Here is a 27,728-nt window from a genome sequence, read left to right as displayed (position 1 = left end):
CAATTAAAAATGATAAAAGTGTATAATTGATGCAAGAAATATAAAAAAAACATCACAAAAATAATAAAACCCCAAATGATATTATATTTGGGATGTTTTTTTTATATTTCTTGCATCAATTATACACAAAAAACTAATGTTTTATGTACTTCATTTTGAATAAGTTTTGAATATTATTATTTATGAATAAATTTTGAATAAGTTAAGTTATGAAGTTATATAACATGAAATTTTTTCTGTATAATAATTGTAGAAAAAAAACATCACAAAATATACTAGCTAAAAAAAATTGAAATGATTAATTTTGAAAATATTAATTAATGAAGTACATAAAACATTAGTTTTTTGTGTGTAATTGATACAAGAAATATAAAAAAACATCCCAAAAATAATACAATTACAATTAAAAATGGTAAAAATGTATAATTGATGCAAGAAATATAAAAAAACATCACAAAAATAATAAAACCCCAAATGGGCTGATTATTGAGAGTAGAACATAGCTTGGGAAATACGCTATGCGAGGAGACAAACCACCTGTTCTGAGATACTATATTATTTTATGAATATAAACTACTCCTTCCATTTTTTCAAAATAACTATTTCTATTTTGGATTGTTATTTAAAAATAGAAACTTTAGAATCTTTCTATTTTAGGAAATAGACCCCACAATCCACTAACTCTACTCTCACTACTTTTTCTCTTATTCTCTCTTACTTTACTCATTTTTCATTTCCTTTCTGTTACTTTACCAATTCTTCTCACTTACTTTACCAATTGTGCAATAAAATTCGTGTCATTTCAAATGTTTCTATTTTTTTAATACGGAGAGAGTATATACTAATGGTTAAAATTGTTGGGGTTCCAAGAGTCCTCCAAACCTCTACATAGGTCTGCCACTGGTACACCTTATATTGAGACTAGAGAGTGGTTTAGTAATTATCTTAATATGAACATTTGAAAACTTCAGTTATAATCACATATTATATAAGTTGGTAGCATAAACTAAAATCTGTTGCCAGCTAATATCAGTTGGAGCAACTGATATACTTTGTGCGATATATAATGCTGCCAAGTGATAAATTCTAAAGTTTTCATTTTAAAGATAATTCTCCCCCTGAATATCACTATATTTTAAGAACTAGTAGTATGTTTTTATGTACGTAGTTATATAATTGTTATAAATTATACTAATACCCACCATGTAGATGTTCAAAAAATCCTAAAGATGCAAACACAGTTTTCTGTAAAAAAAAATTGAACAGGTTAAATTCAAGAATTTTTAAAAATTTTAAGCAATTAATTTCCAAAATAACAGACGATGTAAAATTTACAAATAACAAAAAAAATATGGAACTAATCGAAGAAACCCATATTCCGACGAGACAATCAGCTCAATACTTGTGATATTATAAAGCCCATATTTTCAGCCCATCAACCAGCCCAATCTCCTAAGTTCTTCCCCAATTCTCCTGTCGAAATCTCGATTCAGGGTTTATCGCAATTGTTGTTCATTCCACAGTTAGCGCTGATGCAAAATATGGTGCTTTGGGGTAGATTGAGGGAATCAAGATTTAAATTTCTTGCATTTTTCAACGATTTCAGGAGATTTTACAATCTGAATCCAGCTCCAGCTATCGCAGATCAGCTCGTCTTTTCACGAAAATCACTTCCGATTTTGTATCACCCTAAGTTCATCGCTCAAGATGAGCAATGGGCGCTGTTCCGACAAGTCAGATTCTATGCAAGACCTATTAAGGTAAAGTGTTTCGTTCATAATCATAGTATGCGTTGGTGAGCTCTTGGATTAAACGATCGATGGCTAATTTTAGACGTTGATGTTATGCGTAATTTTGTTCATTCAGAAGAAGGCGGCGAAGGATGATAGTGAGCCTATGATGAATGAGGAAATCACGGCTCCGACGGTTAGACTCGTTATTGATGAAGGTGTTACATAATTACCTGTTTTTTTATGTAGAGTTTTGGTTTAGATATTCATCAGTTTTGTGATGAACTTTTTACTCGTGTTGGTTTTTTGCATTTGGAAAAGATGCTTGGGAAATAACATGTCAAACTGACGAGAAATGAATCAGCTTTTATTTATTAATTTTTGCAATTACCAACTTACTGTATGATGATAAAGTCTGGCTGTGTGTACTTGTAGAGCATCATATTATAGTATCGAGGCATGAAGCATTGGCTCGTGCAAAAAACGCTCAGCTGGATTTGGTCGAGGTAAGGTGTTTATGATATTTGTTTGAGTTTACAAATATTTTATGCATGCTTCTGGCAGACAAGTTTGACATTGCATACTCATAAGTTTATGCATTACTGCTTTCCGTTAGGTCAGTTCCGCAGTCTCTGTCCTTTTTGTTGGTTACAGCCAGCAAAAAACTCTCATATAAAAAACTTTCACAGCTAAGCATGAAAATATTTACGAATTTGTGCATTATACATAAAAAAACTCTCATATATGGGAGCATGATAAAGCTGCACAACAGCACGTACAGAATGAATCATCTCTCTATCTCATGGTGGAATCCTTGGGGCTCTTTGACTAAACATGCTAAAAGCCTAAAAGAAAAGGTGAAATTGAAGGAAGGCTGGGTAATATGTGTAGTTTGCGCAATAGTTGTTCTATCCATTATTTCTTCCTTTTCTGAAATGACAAGTGCTATAAGCAAATGAGATCTGCCGTATCTCATGTTATGTAGGTTTAGAATGATCTCTTTCCTGTTACTTTTGTCGCACTTGCAACTTTGAAAATGCAAACAACATGCTGGAGCAATGTAGAAAATGGTTCTAAATGCTCTCTTATTTTATAATGTTATACATTGTACATTTACTTTAGTTCAACATGGTCGTGCTTTTGTCTCTGTACTGATGAGCACCTGCTTGTTACAGGTTGATAAAACTGGCAAACCACCTGTTTGCAAGATTTTTGACTACAACAGACAAAGGTACATTCAACAAACAAAAGAAAAGGATCGTGCTAAAAGCAAGGTAGACTACATCCAATTGATAAGAGTATTTTTTAATTTGGTTGCATATAGGCTAAAGAGTTAGGAATCTCTATCATTCAATAATGATATTCACCTCGAATTATCAGATGAAGAAGCTGTGGGAGTTGAGTGGTGAATGTAAGTAATTTTGGATTTTAACTATTTTTTTTTATAATTGCTGTTTTCTGTTTCGTGCAGTCCGACACCACACTCAGGCCTGGAGCACCGAAAGAACTTAGATTTGGTGTTAAAATTGTAAGCATGTACCTCTTATCTATTTCCAACTACTTCCATGGTTATAACTAATCCATATTAGTTCCATATACGATCTCTGAACTTACTATTGGGTAGTACTTGCACGTCTAGGGAAATTTTACATGTGTTCTCTAGTTTTAGACTTTTAGTAGAAGTGCACGGTACAAGTGTTCTGGAGGTTGAATAAATCTATGAATGGCTTTTGACAAAACCGTGATGTGCTCTTTACCCTTTTGACTCTTTAGCTTATTCAAGTGTATTATCACATCTAACAAGTTCTGGCCTCCAATGGCTTTGTTTGTATCAGAAAGAAAACGATCTGAAAATAAAAGCTGATATGGCTAAGAGACTCATGGAAAAAGGTTATCGAGTAAAGGTACTCACTAACTCTCTGTCCTTTCTGTTCCCTTTACTGGAAGAATCATTCTCCACTGTGTTTGGACTTCGGAGGCAGTTGTTGGTCCTGGAAATGAGTATCTTTTGAATTTGAAGTATCTTTTGAAGCGTGAGAAGAAAAGGAGAGTTCATGGCTATTTTCTTCTTCAATATCATCCTACATTTGAAACTTATGGAACCAGAAAATACAAAGAGCTGTTTGTTCCTAAATAAATAAAAATTTGTTTCTGTGTATTTAATTGAAAATAATAGCTGTACACCTCTATCAACTAGCAACACCCAAATAAATACTTTTGTGTCGCTTTATTTTCTCTTATTATCTTTCTCTTGGCACTATTACATTGGATGCCCAATTTAAGATTTTTGCATGAGAAACTTGACTCTGGAAAATGGTTTATTTGATTCTATGTAATAGATCTAACATTCAAATGCCAAATGTTTAATATTCACTTATGATATGCGGTTGATATATTCTCAGACAGCAAAAAAGATTTACATTGACACTTATTATACCTGTAGTTAATGTCTTGTTTAAGTATTTTTTTTAAGAGTTCTAAGCGTGGATTCCCACTGCAAATGATCATATATAAAATTCAATATAATGATGATGAGAAATCTATACATATCTCCACTGCTAAGTCTTCAGTAACTAGTTTCTGTAATTTTCTCTTTGATAGTGTACAGCTGCGGATGCTAATGAGGGCGTGGACTTGAAATCATTGTTATCTAAATTTACTCCTTTGGTAGCATCTTACTCCCATTCCTCTTGTGGTTTCTCTTGCTGATTCTCATCTTAAGTTCCCTGTTTTTCCCCTCTACTTGATCATGATTTTAAATTTATCATCTTCATCAGATTGCTGATGTTGCTGTCGTGGAAAGTGGACCCAAGTATGAAAAGAAGCAGGCATTTGTTGTTGTCAGGCACATCAAATATGGTCCTGCCAACAAGAGTTCAGGAAAGAAAGCTTCTGCAACCGCCGACTCTCCAAAGGCGACAGAAGCCTCGGCTGAAGATGCTCAGACTAACAAATCCAACTGGAATGCTTTTGACGGAGATGATGGTGATGCGCACCTGATTTTTGAGATGGACAATGTAGAAAGTGGTCAGCTTGAACGTTCAAAGCATACAGCTTCATCTATTCCATCTGGGACCCAAACAGAAACCCCTCGACCTGTGTATCCACCGAGGGTACCTGTGGCTGTGAACGGCCATGGTGCAACTAACACTGCAGACAGAGTGGCTTCATCTCCAAATCTAGATAACCAGACACGTTTTGGCATGAATACGCTGCCTAGAATGAGACCTGGCCAGCAAGTCGAGGTGCCTCAGCCTGCTTATCCGCCAAGGGTACCCCTGGGTTTGAACTGCCGTGGTACCACAAACACCCCAAACAGAGGGCCTCCATCTCCAAATCAAGAAAACCAGACGCATTTTGGCATGAACACGTTGCCTAGAACTAGACTAGGTCAGCAAGCTGAGTCTCCTCCTCGTGGAATTCCCAAGCAAGGTTCTTCCTCCTCGACTAATCAGAACTTACCGCCCAAAAGTTACGGTATATTCAGCGTGCCAAAGGCAGAGGCAGCGGCAGCAGCACCAGCACCAGCAGCCAACAGACACCAGCAAAATGTACCTCCAGCTGTGGCCTCGTCTCCAACAAGAAATCCTAGAGAACCTTCGGCTGCAGCCTCGTCTCAGGCAAAAAATCCTAGAACGCCTGTGGCCCCGTCTCCGGCTGCAGATTCTGGGCAAGGAAGATATGGAATATTTAGTGCTGAAGAGAGAGAAAAGCAAGCACACAAACGGTGAGGTATAGTTCCTCTAGATGCCTTTCATCAATTTTCATATGGCTTATTTTTTGTAGATTAGTTGCGTACATTTATTTTTCTTCGTATTGATTCAGCTATAATTTAGTAGATGGAAAAGTTGCATCTATTTTGCGATATCAACGCTTGTTGTACTAGAAAAATGATTCAGACTCAACAGCTTATATTACTATGAAATACAGTACTATTAATAAACGTGAGTTATTGGGAACACATCGATTTATTCATGTTTATATTTTGTTTTATATTTCTGGTATGAAGATAAACTAAAGATATAAATATTTCTGCATAATTTATCTCATTGAAAACCTTCACAAACCCAAATAAATCCTTAAGCATATTTACTTATTTTAATTATCTTATAAATATATTGACTACATGTAAAACTTTATAGTATAAAACTTACCATCCAATAATACAGCAATTCTGTATTCTAAATTTTTTTTATGCAAAACATTAAAATGTGTTTAATCATTATGGGTATTGATAATTGATAATGTCTTGAACCATTGGAAAACACCTTATTTTTCATTCGTTAGCCATAATAAATAATTTTTAAAATTTTATCAATTCCTATGTTGTTATAAGTCGCCCAGAAAAAAATAAAAAAAAATGTCTAATCACTAATTCTTAATTTTTTTTATCTAAATAAAAAATTTCCTCTACACTACAATCTCAAAATACTACTACTCCATAAAACAAAGAAACTGATAGTGATTTAAAGCCCATGTAAAAGCCCAATGTTGAACAGCTAGGCCCGGCCCGATCATGACATCAATTCTAAAATCCCGTTCATATGTTCAATTTAATTCAATAATAATTTATTACGTTTATAAAAACAAAAATCGGCTGCAGCGCTTCTCAAATTCACTGCGATTTGGTAAGTTCAATTGAATTCAATTTTTAATTGTTAAACCCTAGTTCCCCTTCCCGTTGCGTGATTGCGCTACTGAAATCTCGATTTTTGTTCAATATAGATGTGTAAATTTAGGGTTGCGAAATCTCTAGTGTTCCTCTCCTTCGCGAAGAAATGATATAGAGCGTTTTGTTAATTTGTAACCACAACAAACTGATTATTGATATTGATTTTCTTCTAATTTTGTTGGTGTTCTGTTAATTGCTGCAGATTTTTGCGCAGTTTTATTCAAGCTTCTAAAATTTAGCTTGTTAAGGATGGATTTTGATGAATATGAATACCTAGAAAATACAGTGGAGAATCCAGAAGCTAAGAAATTGGAGGGGAAGGCCAATGGTGGTGGAAAAGGTGATTATGAAGAGAAGGACAGGAGTCGGAGCTCGAAGCTCAGAAGTGTCGAGGAAGATGGGGATGATTTGGATCACCTGTCGAAGCCGTCTAGGTCAAGAAACGAGTCTTATGATTATGAGAAAGATAGGGGAACACGCTATGGCTCATCTTCAAGAGATAGGGAGAGAGGCGAGAGAGGTGAAAGAGGTGAGAGAGGTGAAAGAGGTGAGAGAGGTGAAAGAGGGGAGAGAGGTGAGAGAGATAGACGGGAGCATCGAACAAGGGACAAGGAGGAGAGGAATAGAGATAGAGAGAAGGATAGTGACAAGAAAAGGAATGGTAACAGAGAGAGAAGAGAACGTGATAACGACAGAGATAGAATCAAGGACGAAGAACACGAGAGGTCCAAACGAAGCAGAAATCACTCAGAAAGGCATCATGAAGAACGTACAAGAGAGAAAAGTAAAGAAGTGGAGAATGTTGAATCAGAATTTAAACCAAGGGAGAGGGTGTTTAGAAATCAAGACCGTGATAACAGGTAACTTCATATTTTTCCGTCTATTATATCATATGAATGTGGACCATAACCTGGGTCTGCAGTTTAATTTTGCCAAGGAGAATTGTTCAAATTGCATTAAGACGATGAATTAATAGGAATCTAATCAGCAAAAAATTTCCTTAAGCAATTCTTTGCATATGATGTCCTCATCAATTGGTCCATTCGCTTAAGAAACTGAAGGTAGAAATAGTGGGACTTGGGACTCCCTAGAAATTGTAAAAACCATTCTGCTAGCAACACGTCTTTTTTTGTTATAGAATATTTAGGGAGTTTCACAGATCTCAAATTCGGATTGATCAATAGATCTCAAATATTCGTCACACTTTCTGTGGTCATATAGATGAGGTTTGTGTTAGTAGAATCTCATTCATGTACCTGTCTCACAGTGGCCATATTATCCAGTAATAAGGTGCTCTTTGAACCTAAGACTTGCATGGCTGGCTTGACTATACAAAGTAAGATACCACAGAAATTCAAATTTGATGTGCATGGCATGTCACTGCGAAATTCATTTTCTACTAGACTTGCATGCCCTTGTCTCTAATAGTTAAGATCCTTTATGGTTATTGAGTGATTGCCTTGCATAATTTTGCATAATGTCCTGTAAAAGTTTCTGTATTTTGATAAATGATGATGTTCATGCATCATCATGTGTCTACCATGTGATTTACTTGCCCATCTGCTCAAAATTTGAGGTCTAAACTCCTGGATATGGTGGTTCTGTTAGCTAAGCTGGATTCTTTGGTGTCACTGTATAATTTGCCATTTCATGATAGTAGAATTATTCTTTAATATGCTGGTTCAACATGTAATATTAGGTTTGCCATATAGGGGCCCGCGTTGTTAGTCAATCCTGAAGTTTTTCAGTGTTCACATTTCTCTTAATTGCCACTTTGTCCCCCAGGTTGGTCTCATTACTTCAATATCAAGATGTTACTTGTTTTGACCTAGTTAGACAACATATTGACCCTATGGAGTTGCCTGCAGGGTTGTGATCTTGGGTTTGGCTCCTTTAAGCATACTGGAGATATTTTTGCTTCTTTGTTGGAACTATCTCTTTTTTGAATATGAAAACTTCGCACGCATCTATTTATTTTCAAGAAGCAAAGAGTTTTTCTCGGACTTTACTATGCAGATGGTCAAGGCTGCTTCTTATGTCTTAGTTAACTAGACCATTGCCTGATTGTTATTGCGGCACACTAATATTATAGCTTTCACATGTTCTATCGTTTTGCAGAAGATACAAAGACAAAAGGGAAGAGAAAGTGGAGCCAGAAGTTGACCCCGAGCGAGACCAGAGGACAGTTTTTGCTTATCAGGTGTTTGATCGGCCGATAATTGTTTTTTCTAGTTCTTTCATTGCATCTGAGGCCCCTGACACATTTTGTTACCATTTCTGTAGATCACCTTAAAGGCTGGTGAGCGAGATATATATGAGTTCTTCTCTAGAGCTGGCAAGGTTGACCTCACATTCTTATTTGTTGTCTTACTCTTTTTTTAGTTATTATGTTCTATTTCTGTAGGTTTCTTGCTTCTGCTAAACATATAGTGTGTCATACAACCTTCCTTTTGGAATATAAAAATTAAACACACATCATAATATGAGCTTGTGTTCTATCATGATTGCATTTTTTAACCACCTGAAGGATTATGATTTTTGGTTGGTAAAAGTTTCTATTGTTTGTCACTTTTAGGTCAGGGATGTGCGGCTTATAATGGATCGCAACACCAGACGCTCCAAAGGAGTCGGGTAATTAATTGTGGATATTGGATATAAATTCATTTTTTCCCTTGGTTATTTGCTTAAAAAGTCAGCATATATTTGGTCATAGTGAAAGATTACTTTACTTTCTTTCAGTTTTTGTGCGTGTTTTATTTGGTTGGGGATGGGGTCCAAAACTAGAAACCTATAACAACAAGTCAACAATGACATGAAGTTATTTATACAGTAATTTTGGTTTGACCAAATAATACTTGCTGTTTTCATGGTATGTAGAAAAGAAAATGGTTTTATTAGAAATATAAAATCATTTGCTGGCTGACTTATCTTCTAGATTTGTTGTTTCCGAATTTTGCTACAAACGATACTTCCTGGTTTATGATGTAAGAGTGAACTTTGCGTCTTTGCAAAACCTGGTAATAACTGTATCCTGTTAATGATTTCTAGTTCATGTGAGCTACACTACTAAGATCCAGGAGAAAGTTTCTTTGAGTTGAGAGAATTTTGTTGATGCAGTAACCCGTCATTGTAACTTTGAAATCTGAATTATATAATCTCCATCAGCAGAAATATATATGCTCGTTGTTTGCAGGATTTTCACTGATATTATACTAGTATGGTATTACTATCCTCCATGATTGCTGATGATCAACTTCTTCTGTGTTGGCAGATACATTGAGTTTTATGATTCAATGTCTGTTCCTATGGCAATAGCTCTATCGGGTCAGCCACTTCTTGGTCAGCCAGTCATGGTAAAACCATCTGAAGCTGAGAAGAATCTTGTTCAGTCTACTACCGCTGCCAGCGGAGGACTTCTTGGCCCATATTCAGGGGGTGCTAGAAGGCTATATGTTGGCAATCTACCTCTTACTATCAAAGAAGAACAGCTTCGCCAGGTGGGAGATCTCAATATTTGTAATTAGATCGTATCATCCTTGTTAGATGGTAGCAATGTTATCAATCTCGTATGGTGGCTTATGGCGGTTTGCCTAAAAACCGCCACAGGGATATGGCGTATTAGTATGGCGGATATGGTGGTCAAAAATTAAATAAATAAAATAATACTTATATATTTATATATAATTCAAAAATTAAAAAATATTAAAAATATAACATCTAAAACACTTTAAACAATTAATAAAGCATAATATACCATTCTAACCACCATGTTTCTTGCATAATGCCCTATTACTAAATGCAGTACACACGCAGTGTTGTCAAATGTCGGATATGGCGGTGCTATGGCAGCGACATGGTGCTATGGCGTTTCCACCACCGAACGCCATGCCATAGCGCCATGGCTCCGCCATATCCGCTATTTGATAACATTGGATGGTAGGCATGTTGTGTGTTAGTCAAAATAGATTCTGATATGGGATCTTGCTTAGGTATTTGAGCCTTTTGGTGCTGTGGAGCTTGTACAGATGCCCAGTGATCCAGGGACTGGGAATTGCAAAGGCTATGCTTTTATACAGGTGAGTTTAAGTTTGCTATGGTATGACTTTCAGATGAAAGTAGAGAATACTCATGGCATTATCCACCCTTGTGTTAAGGGTACTTTTATGGCTCTTCGGTCTTAATTGTATGTCTGACGTTGTTCCTGGCAGTTTGCGCGCCTAGAAGATGCAAAGGCTGCTCAAAATCTGAATGGGCAACTGGAGATTGCAGGTCGATTAATCAAGGTATTGAGTCTTCCTTTATTTCCCCTTCCTCATCAATTTTATTACCAATTGTTTTTTTTCACTGTAGAGGAAGATGCATAAAGGTGTGTTACTAGTTTATGTTTTGCTATGGAGCATATTGTCACACCTCTAGGAATTTTCTTGATGACAACTCCTTGATATAGCTCTTGTAGTTTTCTTTGTTAATTTTCTCACTCTGTAGGTTTCTGCTATTACTGATCAAGCCGGAATGCAAGAGGCTGGAGTAAATCTTGCTGATCTGGATGATGATGAGGGCAATGGCTTGGTTAGTCATGCTACACATTTCTCTCATCCTTTTAAATCATGCTATGTTTTTTCCTAGTTTTTAGTTGACTCGAATTCTCTAAGCATCTAGTTTGTGATTTAGTATTGCACACAAAATGCTGATCTTTGGTCTCACCTGATATGCAGTCCCTGAATGCACAGTCTCGTGCGCTTCTTATGCAGAAATTGGATCGAACTGGAACTGCTTCAAGGTTAATATCTTTTGGTTTTATACTGTTGTCTAGGATTTATGTTAATACGTACTCTTATACACAATTTTCATGTACTGCAGTATCACTGGCTCATCAGTAGCATCAGCTTTTGGACAGGCCTCTGGTCAGATGCTTCCTGGTCTAACAGCTTTTTCTATGCCCGCTCTTACGGTTCCACCTGTAGATACAATTGGTGCTCCCAGTGAATGTTTATTGCTGAAGAACATGTTCGATCCTAATTCAGAGGTATGAATTGGGAAGAATGATATTTGCAGCCTAATGCTTTTTTGGAGTTATTTATATTTTTAACATTTCTGGATAATATTCAAAACTTATTTTACTGCAGACTGAGCCAGATTTTGATCTTGATATAAAGGAAGATGTCCAGGAGGAATGTTCAAAATTTGGCAGATTAAAGCACATCTACATTGAAAAGTAAGTGGCCCATCATACCTCCCAATTTTTCTTTAGAAATTGTAATTAAAACTGTTTCCTTTAAGTAAAATGGATTAAAACTATGGTGCTCTTTGCAATTGGTTTGGTTTTGTGAATTGTTTGAATGGCTATTGACTCTGTTGCAACTATCCTCATTTGTGACACCTTTTCACCCGTCTGTAGCCTATCAAACTCATTTAGTTCTCATTCATATATAACAAGCAATTATCCTTTTCGTTGTCTGTTTGGCTAATATGTGGTATATATGTCCCACTAACCACCAACTTTTTTGAGGTTTATTTGTCGTTGCTGAACCGCAATAGTATGTTTTTCTTGTCGACCTTTTACCAATAAAGAAATCAAAAAGAAAAATGGACTCACCCTAAGCATGCTTTCTATCATTGGAAATGAACTTTTGCTTGTACAAGCTGGTCAACCAAGTGCTCTCTCTAAGCAAATGAACTTTTGCTTGTACTAGCTGGTCTGGAAATCAAGTGTTCTCTTTCTTAGCAGATTTATCCTTAAGCATGTGAATTACTTAGTACTGTTTAGAGTTCTTGGTTCTGGCATGTCAATATTCGTATGCATGTTTCTTTCAAATCAGGAATTCAGCTGGGTTTGTGTACCTGCGGTTTGAAAATGCTCAAGCGGCCATGGCTGCCCAAAACGCACTTCATGGTAGGTGGTTTGCTGGAAAGATGATCACGGCGGCCTACATGGTAACAACTTCCCCCCTCTTTGGTTATAGCTAAGATCGGGTATTCAATAAAATTCACAGCTTTATTTAAAAATAACTATCACCGTTTCGATGCAGGTTCACAGTGACTATGAAGCTAAATTTCCTGATAGCAGCAGCAGCTAGAGACTAGAGTGTTGGTGGCGGTGGATTGCTAAACAACTCATCCTTATTCCTTTTGGCGATTTTGTTTCTTTTTAACCATAGAGAGGCTGCATAAATTAAATGTAATTTTGGAGCTTGCATTCTTTTCATTCTAGGTTGAAAGATTTTGACCTCTCTTCTCAAATTTGCTAGTTATTTGGATCTATTTTATTTAATGTTGTTGTGTGTGACAAAATTAGTTACTACCGTCATTTTAAATTTGGGATTATCAAGTTGACTTATTAATATTTTTGTATAATTACAATACTTGTAAGTTTATGATTTAAAAAACCAATATTTCTTGTAACTTATTATTCAACTCAGATCCAACTACTTTTGCAATATTGTAAATAACATCTAAAATCTATTTCTCCATACTATCCCCTAATATTATAATTTTTGCAAAACGAGTGTGCAAAAGCCCAATATTATAATTTTTGCAAAACGAATGCGCAAAAGTGATTGGGACTTCTAATGGCGGATGGAGGGAGTACCATAAATGTTTCATAGTTGTTCATGTAGAATAAAGTGTTTGCCAAAAATATCTTATTTTGTTCGATTTAGGAAATAGCAATTAAAATGTAAAGTTTATGATATTTTAGATCAATATTAAAATTTGTATAAGAAATAGTACTAAAATTTGGTTAAAGTTTATAATATTTTATACCAATTTTAAGTACAATACGGCTATAGATTGAAACTTAATGTAGAGGGTCAAATTTGATAAGCTTAAATTTTTTTTTAAAAAAAGATTTTTTGTCATAATTTACAAAATAAATCAAAATTCATAAATTTATTCAGAAATTTCGGAAGTAAATATGCTTAGCAATAATAAAACATAATGGATGGAGTGCTGAAAAAGAAACATTTTACTCTGCTTAGTAGAAAGAAATAGCCTTGCAAACAAGTCCTTCAATTCTAGGGTTTTTCCTTCATATTTCATTCTGGCTCAGTATCATCGAATCTGAGGTTCGAATTCGATTCTTCCACGTTTTTTTGGCATTTCCAGTTCAGTTCCGACTGACTCGATTCTAGGTAAGGACAGTGAATCAGGTTTCGTAACTAAAAGGAAGAGAATGAAATTGGAGATTTTCAGCTGTTGTTTATGTATTTTGCCTGACGATTTTAGTGGCGTTTGTGTATCAGATTTCGACGAAAATGACGCAAGACGTTGAGATGAAAGAGCAGCAGCCCACTCCATCGAATCCTGTCTCATCGACTTCTCCTTCGGTTCTTCAGCGTCAGTATTTACTATTTATGCGTGTGAAATTTTACTTTAGATTTACTGTAAGGCGTTGGCTAATCGTAATTGACTTTGGGGATATGGTTTGAAGTGTTTTTCTGTAGTCTTTTGTTACATTTGAAAATATTGTGGAATTGATACTTATTTGGAAATTAATATGTAGATCAATTTTATAATCAATGCACTTCATTGGGTTTTATTTTGCATTTTTGGTTTCTTGTATTAGAACTGAAGGACATAGCTGCATTAATCGAGGTGGGGGCTTATGCAAGAGAAGTTCGTAGGATTGTCAGAGCTATTCGATGGACGATCCAGCTGAGGAAGAATCTTACAGCTTCTGTGGTTTCTGCATTTCTTAATTTTGTGCTTTTGCCAGGATCAGAAGTGCATACTCGCTTGTCTTCTTATGTTCCTAAGGTAAGCATGTCTATATTCGACTGAATTGTTGAATTTAACAATATAGAGAGTATATTGTTCGGATTGTAAGGTGATGATAGGTGATTGGGTGTATTTTATACAGACCATGTGTTTAATCAGTTACCAAAATTTTCTTACATTTTTACATTCACTTAGTTGGTATATGTGATGGTTTCAATTTTTCCTCTAACTCTATTCTTTGTCCTATCCATAAAGTTTACTAATGGAATCGTTTCTTTAAGTTAAGGGGCTGCATGTATTGGTAGCATCATTTTACTAGATTTGTTATGTATATAGGAGGACGAGCATGATATGGTAATTGATACAGCAACATCTGGTACCCAAACTCCTGCAAAGCACTCCTTACCCGAGCTTGAGATCTATAGCTATTTGCTTGTTCTGATATTTCTGATTGATCAGAAGAGATATGATGAGGTATGGGTGTATGATTATGTTAGCACCAGAAGCTTGTCACGTTCATGATGTGAGATGTCTGAAAATTTGGAATATATGGGTGGTTCTTGTTTGTCTACAGGCTAAGGCTTGCTCTTCAGCTGGCATAGCTCGTCTAAAGAATCTCAATAGAAGAACTGTTGATGTCCTAGCTTCCAGGCTCTACTTTTACTACTCTCTAAGCTATGAACTTACTGGGGCTCTTGCTGAAATACGGGGGTATGTATATTTGTCTGGTGTTTGTAAGGCTCTTAGCACTGTTAATGCCTCAGCTGCTCTTTGATGGATGTCAGAAGTTTCTTGATCAACTTATGTCAAAAGAGATGATAAATCCAAATATTTGAACTTTATCATGGTCTCTTTTGTTGTAAACTTGTGCCACATCTAATGGAATAGCATTTCTTAACAGTAATCTTCTCGCTCTACACCGAACTTCGACTATGCGCCATGACGAGTTGGGTCAGGTTGGTTGTCATCGCTCTTTAGTTATAGTCTTGTTATTGGTTTTTGTGACTGATGACATACTGGGATAATACAGGAAACACTTCTGAACCTGTTACTGAGGAATTACCTCCATTACAACTTATACGATATGGCAGAGAAACTGAGATCAAAGGCTCCTCGTTTTGAAGCTCACTCGAATCAGCAGGTAAATCAATTCATTGTTTTGTGTTGGTCAGTTTGAGGCAGATTTCCTGCCCCTGTGTCAAACTGATATTGGAAATTTGGAATTGGACAAAAATGTGAAATGTAATTTAAAGCAATGGGCATATGAATTCCCATGTATTCTCAATCTTTGTAGGGTTGGTAAAGGGCCTGAATAACTTACTGTACTGTACTGTACTGTACTCAGTTCCCACTCATTATAATATCAAGAGGGGGCCATTATTTTGTTAAGGATTTGTTTTTAGACACTGATTGTTGAAAATAACAAAAAGTATAACTGAATTTTGCTTCTCTCAGCCATCAGCTTTTCTTTATGTATGCATCGACAAATTTTCTATGTTACTACTACTCATACTATTATTAGTTACTTAGGTTTTTATTTCGGTTTATTTTGTTGTCATACTTGTCTAGGGAGGTGTGGATGGTAATTGTTCTTTGGCTATCGCTAGCTATAACTTAGGTTGTTGGAGTTTATGCCTCTACATTCTAATTGTTCTCATCTATGAATCTTCTGCAGTTTTCTCGGTATCTGTTTTACCTTGGAAAGATCAGGACAATTCAACTAGAATATACTGACGCTAAAGAGTCCCTGCTCCAAGCTGCCAGGAAAGCACCCATTTCTGCCCTTGGTTTCCGAGTTCAGTGCAACAAATGGGCTGTGATTGTCCGCTTGCTGCTTGGAGAGATTCCAGAAAGAACTGTTTTCATGCAGAAGGGAATGGAGAAGGCACTGCGGCCATACTTTGAGCTTACAAATGTGAGTACTAGACTCGTAAATTCTGACCATAAGAATCACCTTCATGTTTAAGTCCAGGTTTTGTTCTATCTAGAGTCTTTTTTTTTGTCCTTGTCAATCAACCTATAAATGAAGAGAGAGTGAAATTTGTGGGATAGCTGAGAAAAAAAAGCTAATTAACAAAATCATTATTCAACTTTATTCTGCATAAACTTGGTGTACAATCTTTGGGGCTGTTTGGACTGAAAATATAATGACTTATCTGGGCCACTTGCACCCATGTATATACATCTATATTCGAACTTCATCATCCAATACTCTCTCTGTCCCATAAAAATAGATCTCTTTTGCCAATTTTGTCCATCCCTTAAAATTAGCCAATTCAACTTTAGGAAATTTTCTCACTAAATGAGGTGGGCCCCATTCTTCACCAACAATACTTCAATCACCTTTACTTTCTATCTCTCTATTACTTTACCAATTGTGCATTAAAACTCTTGCCGTTTCAAATGTTTGGGACGGAGGGAGTATTAAATACATGGGAGCCTTTTTTGGCTTCTCTAACAGGTAATGTTCTATCCCATAGTTATTTGGCATTCACATATTCTGTTGTGGGCTCAGGCTGTTCGTATTGGAGATTTGGAGCTCTTCAAATCCGTGGCTGAGAAGTTTGCCAGCACCTTCAGCTCTGACGGAACAAGCAATTTGATAGTTAGGCTACGGCACAATGTTATCCGGACCGGCTTGCGGAACATCAGCATCTCGTACTCTAGAATCTCACTTGTTGATGTAGCTAAGAAGCTAAGACTGGATTCTCCAAATCCTGTTGCTGATGCTGAGAGCATTGTTTCCAAAGCAATCAGAGATGGTGCAATCGATGCCACTTTGGATCGTGCTAATGGATGGATGGTATCAAAGGAGACTGGGGACATTTACTCCACAAATGAGCCTCAAATAGCGTTCAACTCGAGGATCGCCTTCTGCCTGAATATGCACAATGAAGCTGTTCGTGCCCTCCGTTTCCCTCCCAACTCCCATAAAGAAAAGGAAAGTGCAGAAAAGAGGAGAGAGAGACAGCAGCAAGAGCAAGAACTTGCTAAACATATAGCTGAGGAGGATGATGATGAATTCTGAGGCCTTCCTTTTATCCAAGAATTTTCTGAGTTTTCAGCAACAGAGTTTCATTTCTAATTCCATAGACTGCATGTGCTACTACTATTCTCTCATTATAGCTTTTTTGCATTCTGTTGTATGAATTTTCTGTTTCAGAATCTAAGCGTTTTAATCTATTTATTTTACCTATTTTTAACTGATCCGGTCGGTGGGAACTGGAAAAATTCCCCCTTTTTCTAGCATATGTTCGCAATGAATGTCTTGGCTCTACAGTTTTAATTTGGAAGAAACATTATAATTTATTTATGAGAGAAATTTATAACATCCGAGAGGGGAAGGAATATATGAACGCCTGCTATCTGTAATTTATGCAATTGTGATTGGCTAGACATATCATGTGTTGAGAGGATCACTATTCGTGATGTCTGTCTTCAATTCAGATCTGCATCTTGATTCGTCTCCCCTTCTTGCTGCATCAATCATGATGAAATGTTCTCATATAGTAAGTTATTGTGCTTCTATTAAACTCGAAATAGGGACCTTTCGCTACATCAAAACTGAAAGAAATAAATAAAGATTCAAGTCTGAACTCGCAGCTTCTGATTATGTTGTCACGTTCAACGATGCGGAAAATCAACATGTATTAGTAGTTACAAGGTGAATTTGTCAACAGAAGAGGGGCTTTAAATCATTCAGCCACCTGAACTTAACCCAAAGGACTTGACCATTGTGCTAACTCTTTCAGCAAACTTTCTGGATGTTATTTTCTTCCCCGGGATGTGAAACGGGTTTGAAACTGCATCGATGTAGGCAGTGTGGAACCTCCCGAAGAACTGTGGAAATTCAGATGACAATGAAAAAGCATTGGTAGAACAAACAATCAGAATAGAAAAGTTAGTAATCTGATTAACAACATGCAGTATAGTAAAAATAAAGGACTAATAATGATCAAATTCTGATTAGTTGGAACTGATTTTATGCTGTTGAGCCAAATTCTGAGAGTAATATATCTAAATGAGCACTAGATTGAGGAGGAGAGATTCAAATGCATGAAGGCCCTAACAATGACAGAAGTCGCTTCTTACGGTTTTTGGTGGTCAAGTTTTACATGAAGTGACTACAATAACAGATATAAGATTCATGATTGAATATAGATGGAATAAGTATGTTTCCATTAAGACAAAAAAGCGAAATTCTCATGGTAAGTAAAATAGGATTAGCAAGAAAGCAGTTGCAGATATTTGTCAAAATTGTGACACTTACAACTCTAGCATCTACATCTCGAACTTCAAGATCAGTTGTTACCAATATGAACTTCACCTTGGTATTGGTCAAATAACCATACCTGAGAAGCATTAGATCATGAGCACAGGTGAGCACTTACCTATGGACAAATAAGCAAATCCATACTCTGTTTTCACCAAAAATAAGAATATTTTGTGCTTACACTTTGTAGTTTTCGGTTGGATTTAGCAAACCAAGAAATGTCTCGTTTGTTACAAGGCCAGACCTTTTCGGGTTGTTCGCTGTTGAAAAAATATGCTAATCGTTAGGAACATGCCATTGTTAAATGAACAGATAAGTGACACAATTCCAATAAAGCATATACAGTAAGATCATAAGCTACAACAGATAGGGCATATGAGAAAATTAGACCTGTTTCTTTACACTTTTCTTTCACACGATACTACCAAGTGTCCCCTTTACAATTTGAATCATAACTATATCAAAATACTCCTCTATATATTTCTACATCAACTCAAATGATTCTAATGTAAATTTTGTTAGACGGAAACTACTTGTTACTAACTCTAGATGTGGTACTTAATAGATCATATTCACTGCCACACACCAACTTAACAATCCTCAATTGTATTACCTCTACCTTTTGTTTGCACGCTCTGAAATACGACAATTTTGTGCATCTGTAGTAGTGTTATAATGCTCTCTCTCTCTCTCTCTCTCTCTCTCTCTCTCTCTCTCTCTCTCTCTCTCTCTCTCTCTCTCTCTCTCTACATCTGTCCAACCCCATATATGCTGCAGTTCAATCGGACTACAAGCAACGCGATTCATAGACACTTATATCAACATAAATCTGGAATTTTACGCATCCATACATGTGATGAACTGCATCATGGTATCTAGCACTATTAAAAACACTGAATCACACATTACACACACCTGTAGACTGACACAAATCTGAGTAAGTTACAGCATTCAAAACACCTAAAAAATCTCCCCTCATTTCCACCAATTGTGCTCGATCTAGCTAAGTTTCTCTTTCATTGAATTTCAAACTGAATCTCTGTTGATTGACTTCTGAATATCCTAACACGCAATGAAGATTCAAACGCATTCCACGCGAATCATAATTTGCTTTATATCGAAAAAATGAAAATGCCTCGATTCTAATGTTAAGTAATACACTAATCAACAATGGACCGAGTAGAAAACCAAAAGCGAACTAACAAGCATATGTACCTCTTTCGTCAACGACGTCGAGAGAACAATGCACGATGTGATGAAGCTTGAGCGAATCATCCCCCTTGGTAAAACTCTGTATGTACAACGGATTATTCTGCACACAACACGATTTTACCATTTTCACATTTTTTAGTTAGCTAAAACAATCATCTGCCTCGGTAAAACTCTGTATGTAGAACGGATTTTCACAGCCACAATTTCATTTCGATCTTCAACCTTTTTGATCAATCAAGCTCAAATTCGGATTTTAGAAGACAGATTGAATGAATGTAGAATCAAAAGGGGAAAAATGGGGTGAGAACCTGGTGGCCGACGACGGCGACGCAGACGATCATGCCTTCATTCATGGTTGAGCTCAGATCTTTTTTGCAGAGTTAATTAATTGAGGGAAAAAAAGAAGCAATAACTTTCGCCAACTACAAATTATGTACACATCACATTTAAATACTTTTTCAATAATATGTGATGAAAAAATTGACAATCAAATCACCGAAATAGATGATGCATAAATGACCAAATTTGTGTTAATATATGTTATACCTTAATAATATAGCCTTTTCATATTAGTATATTAGCACGTTAAAATCTTGTCTTTCTATAAATCTACTGTTCATATAGTATTTGGATGTAATATATACATGAAATTTTATGTAAGTACAAGCTGATAGGCTGACCTTTTAATTAAATCAATAGATATATAGGTCGTATAAGAATATAAAATATTTTGTACAAGGAAAACCTGGTATAGGTGCCTTTTTTTCTGCCGAGCATGAGGTGATCGACTTCATTATGTGTCGATTGCAAGCCTAGAGCTATGCGGCTTTAAGGAGAGGTTCAATGTCGGGTTGGTCGACTCCACTAAGGGCGGAAACCTAGAACCCACGCAGCGGAGGTCAATAGGAAGTCTATGATCACGAAGTGAGGCTTTGAAAGTTGATCATGTGAAGTGCTTTTTATCCACTATATATTATAAGTATTTGTTTTGCTGCTAAATATATATTAGATCTTAACTAATTTTCGTTGGTTACTTTTGCTATCTTCAATTTTTATTTAAGTTAAACATTAATGATTAAATAGTTGCATTATCTCAAACTATCATTTTATATACTACTAAAAATCATACAAATTGGCGTGTTTAAATAGTAGTAGTAGTAGTATAACTTTTCTTAATGCGGCTACATGTCATGTCATGTCAAACTCATCATTATATTATTCAATATTTGAGTATTAATTGGTGGTCTTACCATATTATAAGGAATCAAAACTTTCACCAGTGATAAATTTATAATTTGAGTAGTAATTTGAGAATTACTCCATTAGTGGACTGTAGAATTGTAATATTTGGGCCGTAAATTAGTCGGTGTATATATGGCCCAAGTTTCAGGGCCCAAATCGAATGACGTTGGTAAAAGTTCCCCAATTATTATTTGATTATTTCCATCATCCACCAGCACTAAACCTCGCGCCTTACATTCGATTGCATAATTCAGAGGTACTTTTCGTTTTTCAATCTGAATTTCGTTGTGAGTTGTTTTTCTTCTGCCATAGGTTCCCGTTTTTATTTGTTGGTTATTTTCTATTTTCTGAATTCAGCTGTTCTGGTTAGTAAATTGATGTTTGGGTTTAGTTAGGTTTAAATCTAATGCATAAATTTCTATACTATTATTTATGCAGATATTGTTACACTATCACCTGATTTATAGATCAGTGTGGAAAATTATGGTTGCAGAGAGAGCAGTTCATCCGGATTGCAGGAATGCGTCGAACCCGTATCACGAATGTAGCGATTATTGCTTCAATGTTATTGCTGAAGCGAAACTGAAAACGAATGCAAGTGATTCAGGTTGGTTTTTTCTTTCAATCGTGAAGCTTAAGGTGTTCTATTGCTTAATTGAAAATTTGAAATAAGATAGAAAGTTACCCAGAATCGCTGCTGCTTATGTCAGCTAGGTTTAGACTTTAGAATTGCTTCTATTGTCGAGGTTAGCTTGCGGCCTTACGCGGAAGCAATTCCACCCACTATGATTAAATTATCAAATACTCTCTATGTCCCACACGAATATGCATTTTTTATTGGGAACGAGTTTTAATGTACAATTGGTAAAGTAAGAGCAATGTAAAAAGAAAAAATAATTAAAGTATTGTTAGTGGAGAAAGAGTCCTACCTCATTAGGGAGAAAAGAGTTTCCAAAATTAGAAAGTGCATATTCTTGTGGGACGGACTAAAGGAAAGAGTGCATATTCTTATAGGACGGAGGGAGTATGAATGAATATTGAGTTACTAGTTCGAGATTATTGCTGATGCCAAAAAGACAATAGACTAAAGTGATACTGATTGGTCTTTGATTGATACCTTAATACTTAACATATTAATAAGAGTAGTTTGATGAAAATTGTTGTGGTTTGCTGAAGCTAGATCATTTTGATTGATCTTTGATTGATACCTTAGTAGTAATATTTTGCCAAGACTTGTTGATGAAATGGATCACTTTTCCTTGGAGTCTTTGTTTTTTAAGTTCTTCATTCTTAGACTGTTGTTCAGGGATATATATTATTTGCATAATCAGATTTCAGATTACATAATCAATTGTTTCATTGTTTGGAATGTTACAGATTCAACAATATTTTCGTGTTTAATATCCTAGGACTGGAAGCTGATCATCAGAAGCCAGGTGTGGTGGCCGGGCCAGATCAGCAAGAAGAACAGGATGCTGGAAATGATGGCCCCCAGGAACATTCTGATGGGGAGGCTGGCGTGAATGATGAGTACGCTGCTGTTGATTTTGCTAATCTTACAGGAAGGAAGAAGAAGTTATTTGAACTGAGAATGAAAATGGTACGTGCCTTGAAAGCATAATGTGGATGGACATTTTCTCCCTTCATAGTATCAATCAACATACACATGGTAGACATTGTTCTTTGTTTTTTCGTGTCTTCTTGGTTCTGGTTTTGTTTATCTGTATTAACAGTTTAGTATTTTTTTCACGCAGAATGAGGCAAGAAAAGCCAATCAGATTGCTATGGTGACAGAGAAGAAAAAAATGGAAGCTCCAACAGAAGCTAGAGGAATTTCCAAGCAGAAATGGCTTGAGGAGAGGAAAAAGAAAATTGGAAAACTTTTGGATGCCAATGGCCTGGATATGAGCAAAGCATATATGCTTGATACACAAGAGATGGCGGAGTCAAAATACAAAAAGTGGGAGAAGGCACCTGCCCCTGCTGGATGGGATGGTAAGTGAGCAATCTTTTCTGTTGTTTATTGTTGCAGTTTTTTTTTTATTATGGCACATAATTCTTAAATTTGTGTGTTGCTTTACTGGCATGCACAGAATGATTATTGTATGTTTGTTACATCATGCCATATGTGAACTGTGAGAGATACTTCACATACAGGATGTACTACGTATTTATGCTGGGTGAATGATAACATTCAATGATCAAGCTTAGCCTTTGGATGTGTAGCAACTTGACCTGACCTTTAGTTATTTGATCCTTGTTGCTTGAGTTTCTTCAGACACGAAAAAGCATGGATAGTAACACAGTTTAATTTAGGGAAATCATATTATGAATGATGCGTCTTTCATGTTTTTCATTTTTCTGTACCTCTAAAAATAACTTTTCTTGTGTGTACAGTATTCAATCAAAAAACTCTGTATGATGCTCATAAGAAGAGGACCAAAAAAATTGAAGTAGACCTTGATGCCTACAACCGACTGAAAGAAGAGGATCCAGAATTCTATCGAGGGGCTTCAAGTCTCCAATATGGAAAGGTAAGCATCACTGTAATTTCTAGACAAACCTATTACATTTGGGGATCTCTTTTTCTGGAAGTCGGTGTTCACGGTAATTTTATTGGACAGACGCCACAGATCTCGGATGAGAAGATTGATAAAATGGTCAAAGAACTCACGAGCAGGGAGGACAAATCAAGGTCCTTCAGTAGGAGGCGAAAGTATCGCGAAGAAAAGGATGTCGACTCGATCAATGATCGTAATGAGCATTTCAATAAAAAGATTGAGCGAGCCTTCGGGAAGTACACTTTGGAGATCAAGAACAACCTCGAGAGAGGTACTGCTTTGCCTGACTAATGTACTGGTTGATTACCTCTCATTTTACATGGTGTGCTACTTCATTTCTATTTCTATTTCTGTACTTGACCTTACTTTGAGAAAGATGTAAAATTTGTATGATGAAACTTGTTTAAAGCTACTGTACGTGTGCCATTTGTGTTTTCTACTGTTGCCTGCATTTTTACTACTACTAAACACCTTAAGACAGAGAGAGAGGAGCAGACTTATGTGTCTGCTTATGTCTCTCCCTTTTCCTGCTATGAAGAAATAGCAGACTGCAACCACACATGACACAACATCCTTTGTTACCTATATGTGTTGCACTGGCAACGTGAAAATCAAATGTGGTCCAAATGCAGATATACTTTCTCGTGATCGTGTGCTTAAAATTTGTGGGTAAATATTCGCATCACGAGATATATACTTGGAATTGTAATTCCCCACTTTTGCAAGAAAACCACATCCTCATAACAAAAATACCCATATTAATTCATTCAATGGCTCTTCATGTGAGCAAGCAACCTCTCTTATTCAAATCACATCATAAGCTAGCAATTCCAATGTATTGCTTTCTATCCCTCTCATTGTACTGAGAAATATTAATACTAAGTGGTGTTCGGTTTCCTAGATAAAATAATACTAATATATAAATTAAGATTGAGTTATGAGATTATTTTAGTCATAGGGGGTTAGTCATGACTAATTATCTAATGATTATCTATCTAGGAATGAGTTGAGGAATTAAATCTCATGAACCAAACACACTACTAATTTAATCCGGTATACAATCTTATAAACCGAGCACCCCCTAGTGTATGGTATCAATGAAACGGTCTCCTTACCTCGCTGAATAAAAAACACTTTTCATACCATCTGCATAATGGTATCATACACATGTAAATATGTTATATAGTCTCTTGATTTTACGACATGTGGCCGTTGCCTTTGGGTAAAATGGTGGCTCAAAATGAATATTTCTCATAGTTAGTAGTACTAGTACTAGTACTTTAATAGTGTATATGTATATAGTACTCTAATTAATGTCAAATCAGTCTTAAACTTTAATAAACTTATAATGAACTTATGATTTTTAAATTATGCTAGATGATGTCATTGTTTTTACACATTTGAATTCCCTATACAAATATAGTTGTAATGAGCTCTTCATTATTTTATAATGATGTATTTGATATTTAGCGTTTAAAACTAGTCTGGTATATAAAATAACTCTATATATACTCCTGTTGGATACAGTTTTTCGACTATATATCATTTGGTCGTGTATTGGGGTTCGTAGTCAAAAGTGGATAAAGATTATGGCACTCGTCCACAAAGAAAAAGTTCTAGAGTGATTTATGGGTTGAGGGCCTATGAAAGGTGGATAATTGGATTCCTTCATTTGTTTCAATTGAGAGTGGAATTTTGGGAACATCTATTTGGAGAAAAATTAGTCATGTTTTTAAAGTGATAAAGAAAGCAAAGTAAATGAATCAATGAATTTAGTAGTGCGAATTCCGGGTCGATTACTCCAACATCCATGAATCTTTTCGAATCCGCTATACAAACGAAAATGAATATTAAAACGTTTATGCATCATATTCGTTGATGGGAGGTAACAAAGACATTTCAAGATGATTATCTGTACCATGTTTTAATTAATTAAAAAAATGTTTTCTTGTAGTACAAATTTAATAAGCTTAGTTGTAAGTCCATAAAATTACTCGTTGACATGATAAGCATGCAACCTCGCCTAACTAGTACTACCTCCCTATCGATATACTATAATTGAGAATAAATACTATCGCTAGGGTTAGGTAAATGGTTTATTCAACTATTCTACTTTTTACTCTCCTTCAATCACTGAATTGTGATGAAGGGAATCTAAAGAATGTAGTGGAGTTTACCACATTAATAATCAAAGTCTAGAGATAGATCTTTATAGAAAGAATTTACTGGAAATCAAAGAAACACAAAAGCATTAAGTTTCAGTTGCGTTCAAAATAAGTACTCCGACAAGCTCTAAAACAATAATCAAAGATTTGAGAAAGAACTCTATAACTAATGCTAAAGATTGAAAATTACAAAGAAAAGAAAAGAAAAGAAAAGTTTCATAATTAACAATCTCCTCTCTTCATTACACACAAATTATAGCAAATTAACAGAATTCACAGTAGAAGAACAAATAACACTAACAACAAACATCTCAAATCAAACAAGAATTCCTTTCTCTTCTCTCTCTCTTAGTTGGTCGGATTGCTCCTGAACGACCCCAACGCCTTCACCGCGCCGGCCCTCAACACAAACTGGTGGTAGATCGCCGCCGCCAGCGCTCCGACAAACGGTCCCACCCAGAAAATCCACTGCAAAATTTCACAACTTCATAAATTAGCTAAAATCCCTAAAGAAGTCTATTGCATTTACACTACAAATAATAAACTACTTACGTGGTCATCCCACGACTTCTTGTGGCCGTAGATCACGGCGGCGCCGAAGCTCCTCGCCGGGTTGATTCCAGTTCCGGTGATGGGGATGGTCGCCAAATGCACCATGAACACAGCAAATCCGATTGGAAGCGGAGCCAAAACCTAGAAAGTAGAAGAAGCCCTAAATTAATTCGAAATTTTACGGCACAAAAATAAAATTCCTCACTGAGAAAATGAGTGACGTACCGGGATGTGAGAGTCACGCGCGTTTCTCTTGGGGTCAGTGGCGGAGAAGACGGTGTAAACGAGCACGAAGGTGCCAATGATCTCAGCTCCGAGCGCTGTGCCGGTGTTGTACCCGTCCGCGACGGTGTTGGCGCCGCCGCCGAGGCGGTTGTACGGCCCCTTCATGAACGCCTTCACCAGCCCCACGCCGCAGATTGCGCCCAAGCACTGCGACACGATGTACGAAACAGCCCTTATTAGCGACACCTTCCTCGCCAGGAACAGCCCGAACGTCACCGCAGGGTTAATGTGACCACCTGAAACCAGCACAAAAGGTGAGGAAAAACAAAATTGGCTGAAAAATTAGGGGGTTTTTTGGCGAGTTTAGTTTAAATGTTAAATTTTACCTGAGATTCCGGCGGTGCAGTAAACGAGGATGAAGATCATGCCGCCGAAGGCCCAGGCGATGCCGAGGAGGCCGACGCCGTCGCATTGGTCGATGGCGTTGGTCTTCTTGTGGCCGATGACGGTGGCGACGGTGACGTAGAGGAAGAGGAGGGTGGCGATGAACTCGGCGATGAGAGCTCTGTAGAAGGACCAGAGCTTGAGCTCTTCTGCGCCGATGAAGGCGGCCGGAGGGGGGTCCACGTAGTCCTTGCCGTGGGAAGCGGCTTCTTCGCTAACTTCTTTCGTCATATCTCAGCTCTCTCTCACTCTAGTTTGTTTTTTGTTTGTGCGGCTGAGCTGAGTGTGGTGGTGATGCCATTTAAGGGTGGGAGAGGAAGAGACTTTATCATTAACGGATAAGGTAAGGGTATTTTAGGTATACCATTTTGGGACCTCATGTTATGGCTTTCTATAATACTCCTATTAATATTAGTAGCTCTATTAATTACTCCTACTAATACAAAAAAATATAAGTCCCTCTTTCCTGAACTATCTCGTATTATCATTTGGAATTGCCATTAAATTTCTTATTTCTTTTTTAATAATTTTAATAAATACCTATATTTCATGTTTTACTTAGATTTTATTAGTATAAAATAGAATCACTATTACTATTTAACTAATACTCCATTTTCCACTCATTTTACATTTTTAAATCTTCACACCAAATATATTTATCTATAGACGAATGGAAAAATATTAATCTTAGGAATAATAGTCATCAAAATTATGAAATTTATTCAAATTCTGATTAGTTCTACCAAAATTACAAATTACGTAGTTTAAAACTTTGTTTATTATTCCATAGCATATGGGTATGTAAGAATGAATTTGATTAGGTTATTACTATATAACATTATACACATATATGAGATAATTGATCAAAATTGAAATTTTAATACTATTATGTTTTCAAGAATAATACTAAAACTTATGAGAATTTGATCAAATTTT

The 27,728-nt window shown here is 36.2% G+C and overlaps 6 protein-coding genes across 7 annotated transcripts; 4 read left to right on the top strand and 2 right to left on the bottom strand.

The window, feature by feature from the left end:
* The first annotated feature begins 1,451 nt into the window (after positions 1 to 1,451).
* LOC121746606 (translation initiation factor IF3-1, mitochondrial-like) lies at positions 1,452 to 5,691 on the top strand. Its single transcript, XM_042140505.1, has 8 exons — positions 1,452 to 1,760; positions 1,867 to 1,948; positions 2,166 to 2,236; positions 2,906 to 3,004; positions 3,202 to 3,258; positions 3,566 to 3,634; positions 4,332 to 4,397; positions 4,508 to 5,691. Exons 1-8 carry the CDS (start codon positions 1,533 to 1,535, stop codon positions 5,459 to 5,461), a joined length of 1,626 nt encoding a protein of 541 aa, XP_041996439.1. The 5' UTR covers positions 1,452 to 1,532; the 3' UTR covers positions 5,462 to 5,691.
* Positions 5,692 to 6,312: 621 nt separating this feature from the next.
* On the top strand, positions 6,313 to 12,804 carry LOC121746605 (RNA-binding protein 39-like). The gene is made up of 14 exons (XM_042140504.1): positions 6,313 to 6,358; positions 6,605 to 7,262; positions 8,521 to 8,602; positions 8,686 to 8,742; positions 8,978 to 9,033; positions 9,674 to 9,899; positions 10,392 to 10,478; positions 10,611 to 10,685; positions 10,888 to 10,971; positions 11,118 to 11,182; positions 11,263 to 11,428; positions 11,529 to 11,617; positions 12,222 to 12,336; positions 12,432 to 12,804. Exons 2-14 carry the CDS (start codon positions 6,652 to 6,654, stop codon positions 12,477 to 12,479), a joined length of 1,761 nt encoding a protein of 586 aa, XP_041996438.1. The 5' UTR covers positions 6,313 to 6,358; positions 6,605 to 6,651; the 3' UTR covers positions 12,480 to 12,804.
* Positions 12,805 to 13,347: 543 nt separating this feature from the next.
* LOC121746607 (probable 26S proteasome non-ATPase regulatory subunit 3) lies at positions 13,348 to 17,321 on the top strand. The gene is made up of 9 exons (XM_042140506.1): positions 13,348 to 13,532; positions 13,644 to 13,737; positions 13,967 to 14,157; positions 14,455 to 14,592; positions 14,693 to 14,829; positions 15,020 to 15,074; positions 15,149 to 15,259; positions 15,794 to 16,033; positions 16,634 to 17,321. Exons 2-9 carry the CDS (start codon positions 13,656 to 13,658, stop codon positions 17,144 to 17,146), a joined length of 1,467 nt encoding a protein of 488 aa, XP_041996440.1. The 5' UTR covers positions 13,348 to 13,532; positions 13,644 to 13,655; the 3' UTR covers positions 17,147 to 17,321.
* A 375-nt stretch (positions 17,322 to 17,696) lies between these two features.
* On the bottom strand, positions 17,697 to 20,041 carry LOC121746612 (trafficking protein particle complex subunit 2-like protein). The gene is made up of 5 exons (XM_042140511.1): positions 19,912 to 20,041; positions 19,607 to 19,703; positions 18,573 to 18,651; positions 18,389 to 18,470; positions 17,697 to 17,958 (listed from the first exon to the last, which is right to left on the bottom strand). Exons 1-5 carry the CDS (start codon positions 19,954 to 19,956, stop codon positions 17,818 to 17,820), a joined length of 444 nt encoding a protein of 147 aa, XP_041996445.1. The 5' UTR covers positions 19,957 to 20,041; the 3' UTR covers positions 17,697 to 17,817.
* A 949-nt stretch (positions 20,042 to 20,990) lies between these two features.
* Positions 20,991 to 23,818, top strand: LOC121746608 (pre-mRNA-splicing factor SYF2-like). 2 transcript variants are annotated; one of them, XM_042140507.1, is made up of 6 exons: positions 20,991 to 21,101; positions 21,284 to 21,452; positions 22,255 to 22,445; positions 22,600 to 22,840; positions 23,243 to 23,379; positions 23,470 to 23,818. In XM_042140507.1, the coding sequence occupies exons 1-6, from the start codon at positions 21,006 to 21,008 to the stop codon at positions 23,695 to 23,697; spliced, it is 1,062 nt and encodes a 353-aa protein (XP_041996441.1). In that variant the 5' UTR covers positions 20,991 to 21,005; the 3' UTR covers positions 23,698 to 23,818. The 2 variants fall into 2 exon arrangements, with proteins under 2 accessions (XP_041996441.1, XP_041996442.1); XM_042140508.1 differs by lacking the exon at positions 20,991 to 21,101 and adding an exon at positions 21,114 to 21,132.
* Positions 23,819 to 25,717: 1,899 nt separating this feature from the next.
* Positions 25,718 to 27,096, bottom strand: LOC121746610 (probable aquaporin PIP2-8). The gene is made up of 4 exons (XM_042140509.1): positions 26,735 to 27,096; positions 26,349 to 26,644; positions 26,124 to 26,264; positions 25,718 to 26,039 (listed from the first exon to the last, which is right to left on the bottom strand). The coding sequence occupies exons 1-4, from the start codon at positions 27,021 to 27,023 to the stop codon at positions 25,920 to 25,922; spliced, it is 846 nt and encodes a 281-aa protein (XP_041996443.1). The 5' UTR covers positions 27,024 to 27,096; the 3' UTR covers positions 25,718 to 25,919.
* Positions 27,097 to 27,728: the final 632 nt, after the last annotated feature.

The sequence above is a fragment of the Salvia splendens genome, chromosome 9 (assembly GCF_004379255.2).
Source record: "Salvia splendens isolate huo1 chromosome 9, SspV2, whole genome shotgun sequence".
Classification (NCBI taxonomy): Eukaryota; Viridiplantae; Streptophyta; class Magnoliopsida; order Lamiales; family Lamiaceae; genus Salvia; species Salvia splendens.
The sequence above is the reverse complement of the archived record's forward strand: the minus strand, read 5'-3'. Positions and strand labels throughout refer to the sequence as shown.

Coding starts and splice junctions, on each gene's coding strand:
- LOC121746612 (XM_042140511.1), bottom strand. CDS start 19,956: ATGAATGAAGGCATGATCGTCTGCGTCGCCGTCGTCGGCCACCAG. Junction 19,704..19,911: donor TCGCCGTCGTCGGCCACCAG/GTTCTCACCCCA, acceptor TGTTGTGTGCAG/AATAATCCGTTGTACATACA. Junction 18,471..18,572: donor CCAACCGAAAACTACAAAGT/GTAAGCACAAAA, acceptor AATGCTTCTCAG/GTATGGTTATTTGACCAATA.
- LOC121746608 (XM_042140507.1), top strand. CDS start 21,006: ATGACGTTGGTAAAAGTTCCCCAATTATTATTTGATTATTTCCATCAT. Junction 21,453..22,254: donor AACGAATGCAAGTGATTCAG/GTTGGTTTTTTC, acceptor TTAATATCCTAG/GACTGGAAGCTGATCATCAG. Junction 22,446..22,599: donor TTGAACTGAGAATGAAAATG/GTACGTGCCTTG, acceptor TTTTTCACGCAG/AATGAGGCAAGAAAAGCCAA.
- LOC121746607 (XM_042140506.1), top strand. CDS start 13,656: ATGACGCAAGACGTTGAGATGAAAGAGCAGCAGCCCACTCCATCGAAT. Junction 15,260..15,793: donor AAGCTCACTCGAATCAGCAG/GTAAATCAATTC, acceptor AATCTTCTGCAG/TTTTCTCGGTATCTGTTTTA. Junction 16,034..16,633: donor CATACTTTGAGCTTACAAAT/GTGAGTACTAGA, acceptor TTGTGGGCTCAG/GCTGTTCGTATTGGAGATTT.
- LOC121746606 (XM_042140505.1), top strand. CDS start 1,533: ATGCAAAATATGGTGCTTTGGGGTAGATTGAGGGAATCAAGATTTAAA. Junction 2,237..2,905: donor CTCAGCTGGATTTGGTCGAG/GTAAGGTGTTTA, acceptor TGCTTGTTACAG/GTTGATAAAACTGGCAAACC. Junction 3,635..4,331: donor AAAAAGGTTATCGAGTAAAG/GTACTCACTAAC, acceptor TCTCTTTGATAG/TGTACAGCTGCGGATGCTAA.
- LOC121746610 (XM_042140509.1), bottom strand. CDS start 27,023: ATGACGAAAGAAGTTAGCGAAGAAGCCGCTTCCCACGGCAAGGACTAC. Junction 26,265..26,348: donor CGCGTGACTCTCACATCCCG/GTACGTCACTCA, acceptor TCTACTTTCTAG/GTTTTGGCTCCGCTTCCAAT. Junction 26,040..26,123: donor AGAAGTCGTGGGATGACCAC/GTAAGTAGTTTA, acceptor GAAATTTTGCAG/TGGATTTTCTGGGTGGGACC.
- LOC121746605 (XM_042140504.1), top strand. CDS start 6,652: ATGGATTTTGATGAATATGAATACCTAGAAAATACAGTGGAGAATCCA. Junction 10,686..10,887: donor TTGCAGGTCGATTAATCAAG/GTATTGAGTCTT, acceptor CTCACTCTGTAG/GTTTCTGCTATTACTGATCA. Junction 11,429..11,528: donor TGTTCGATCCTAATTCAGAG/GTATGAATTGGG, acceptor ATTTTACTGCAG/ACTGAGCCAGATTTTGATCT.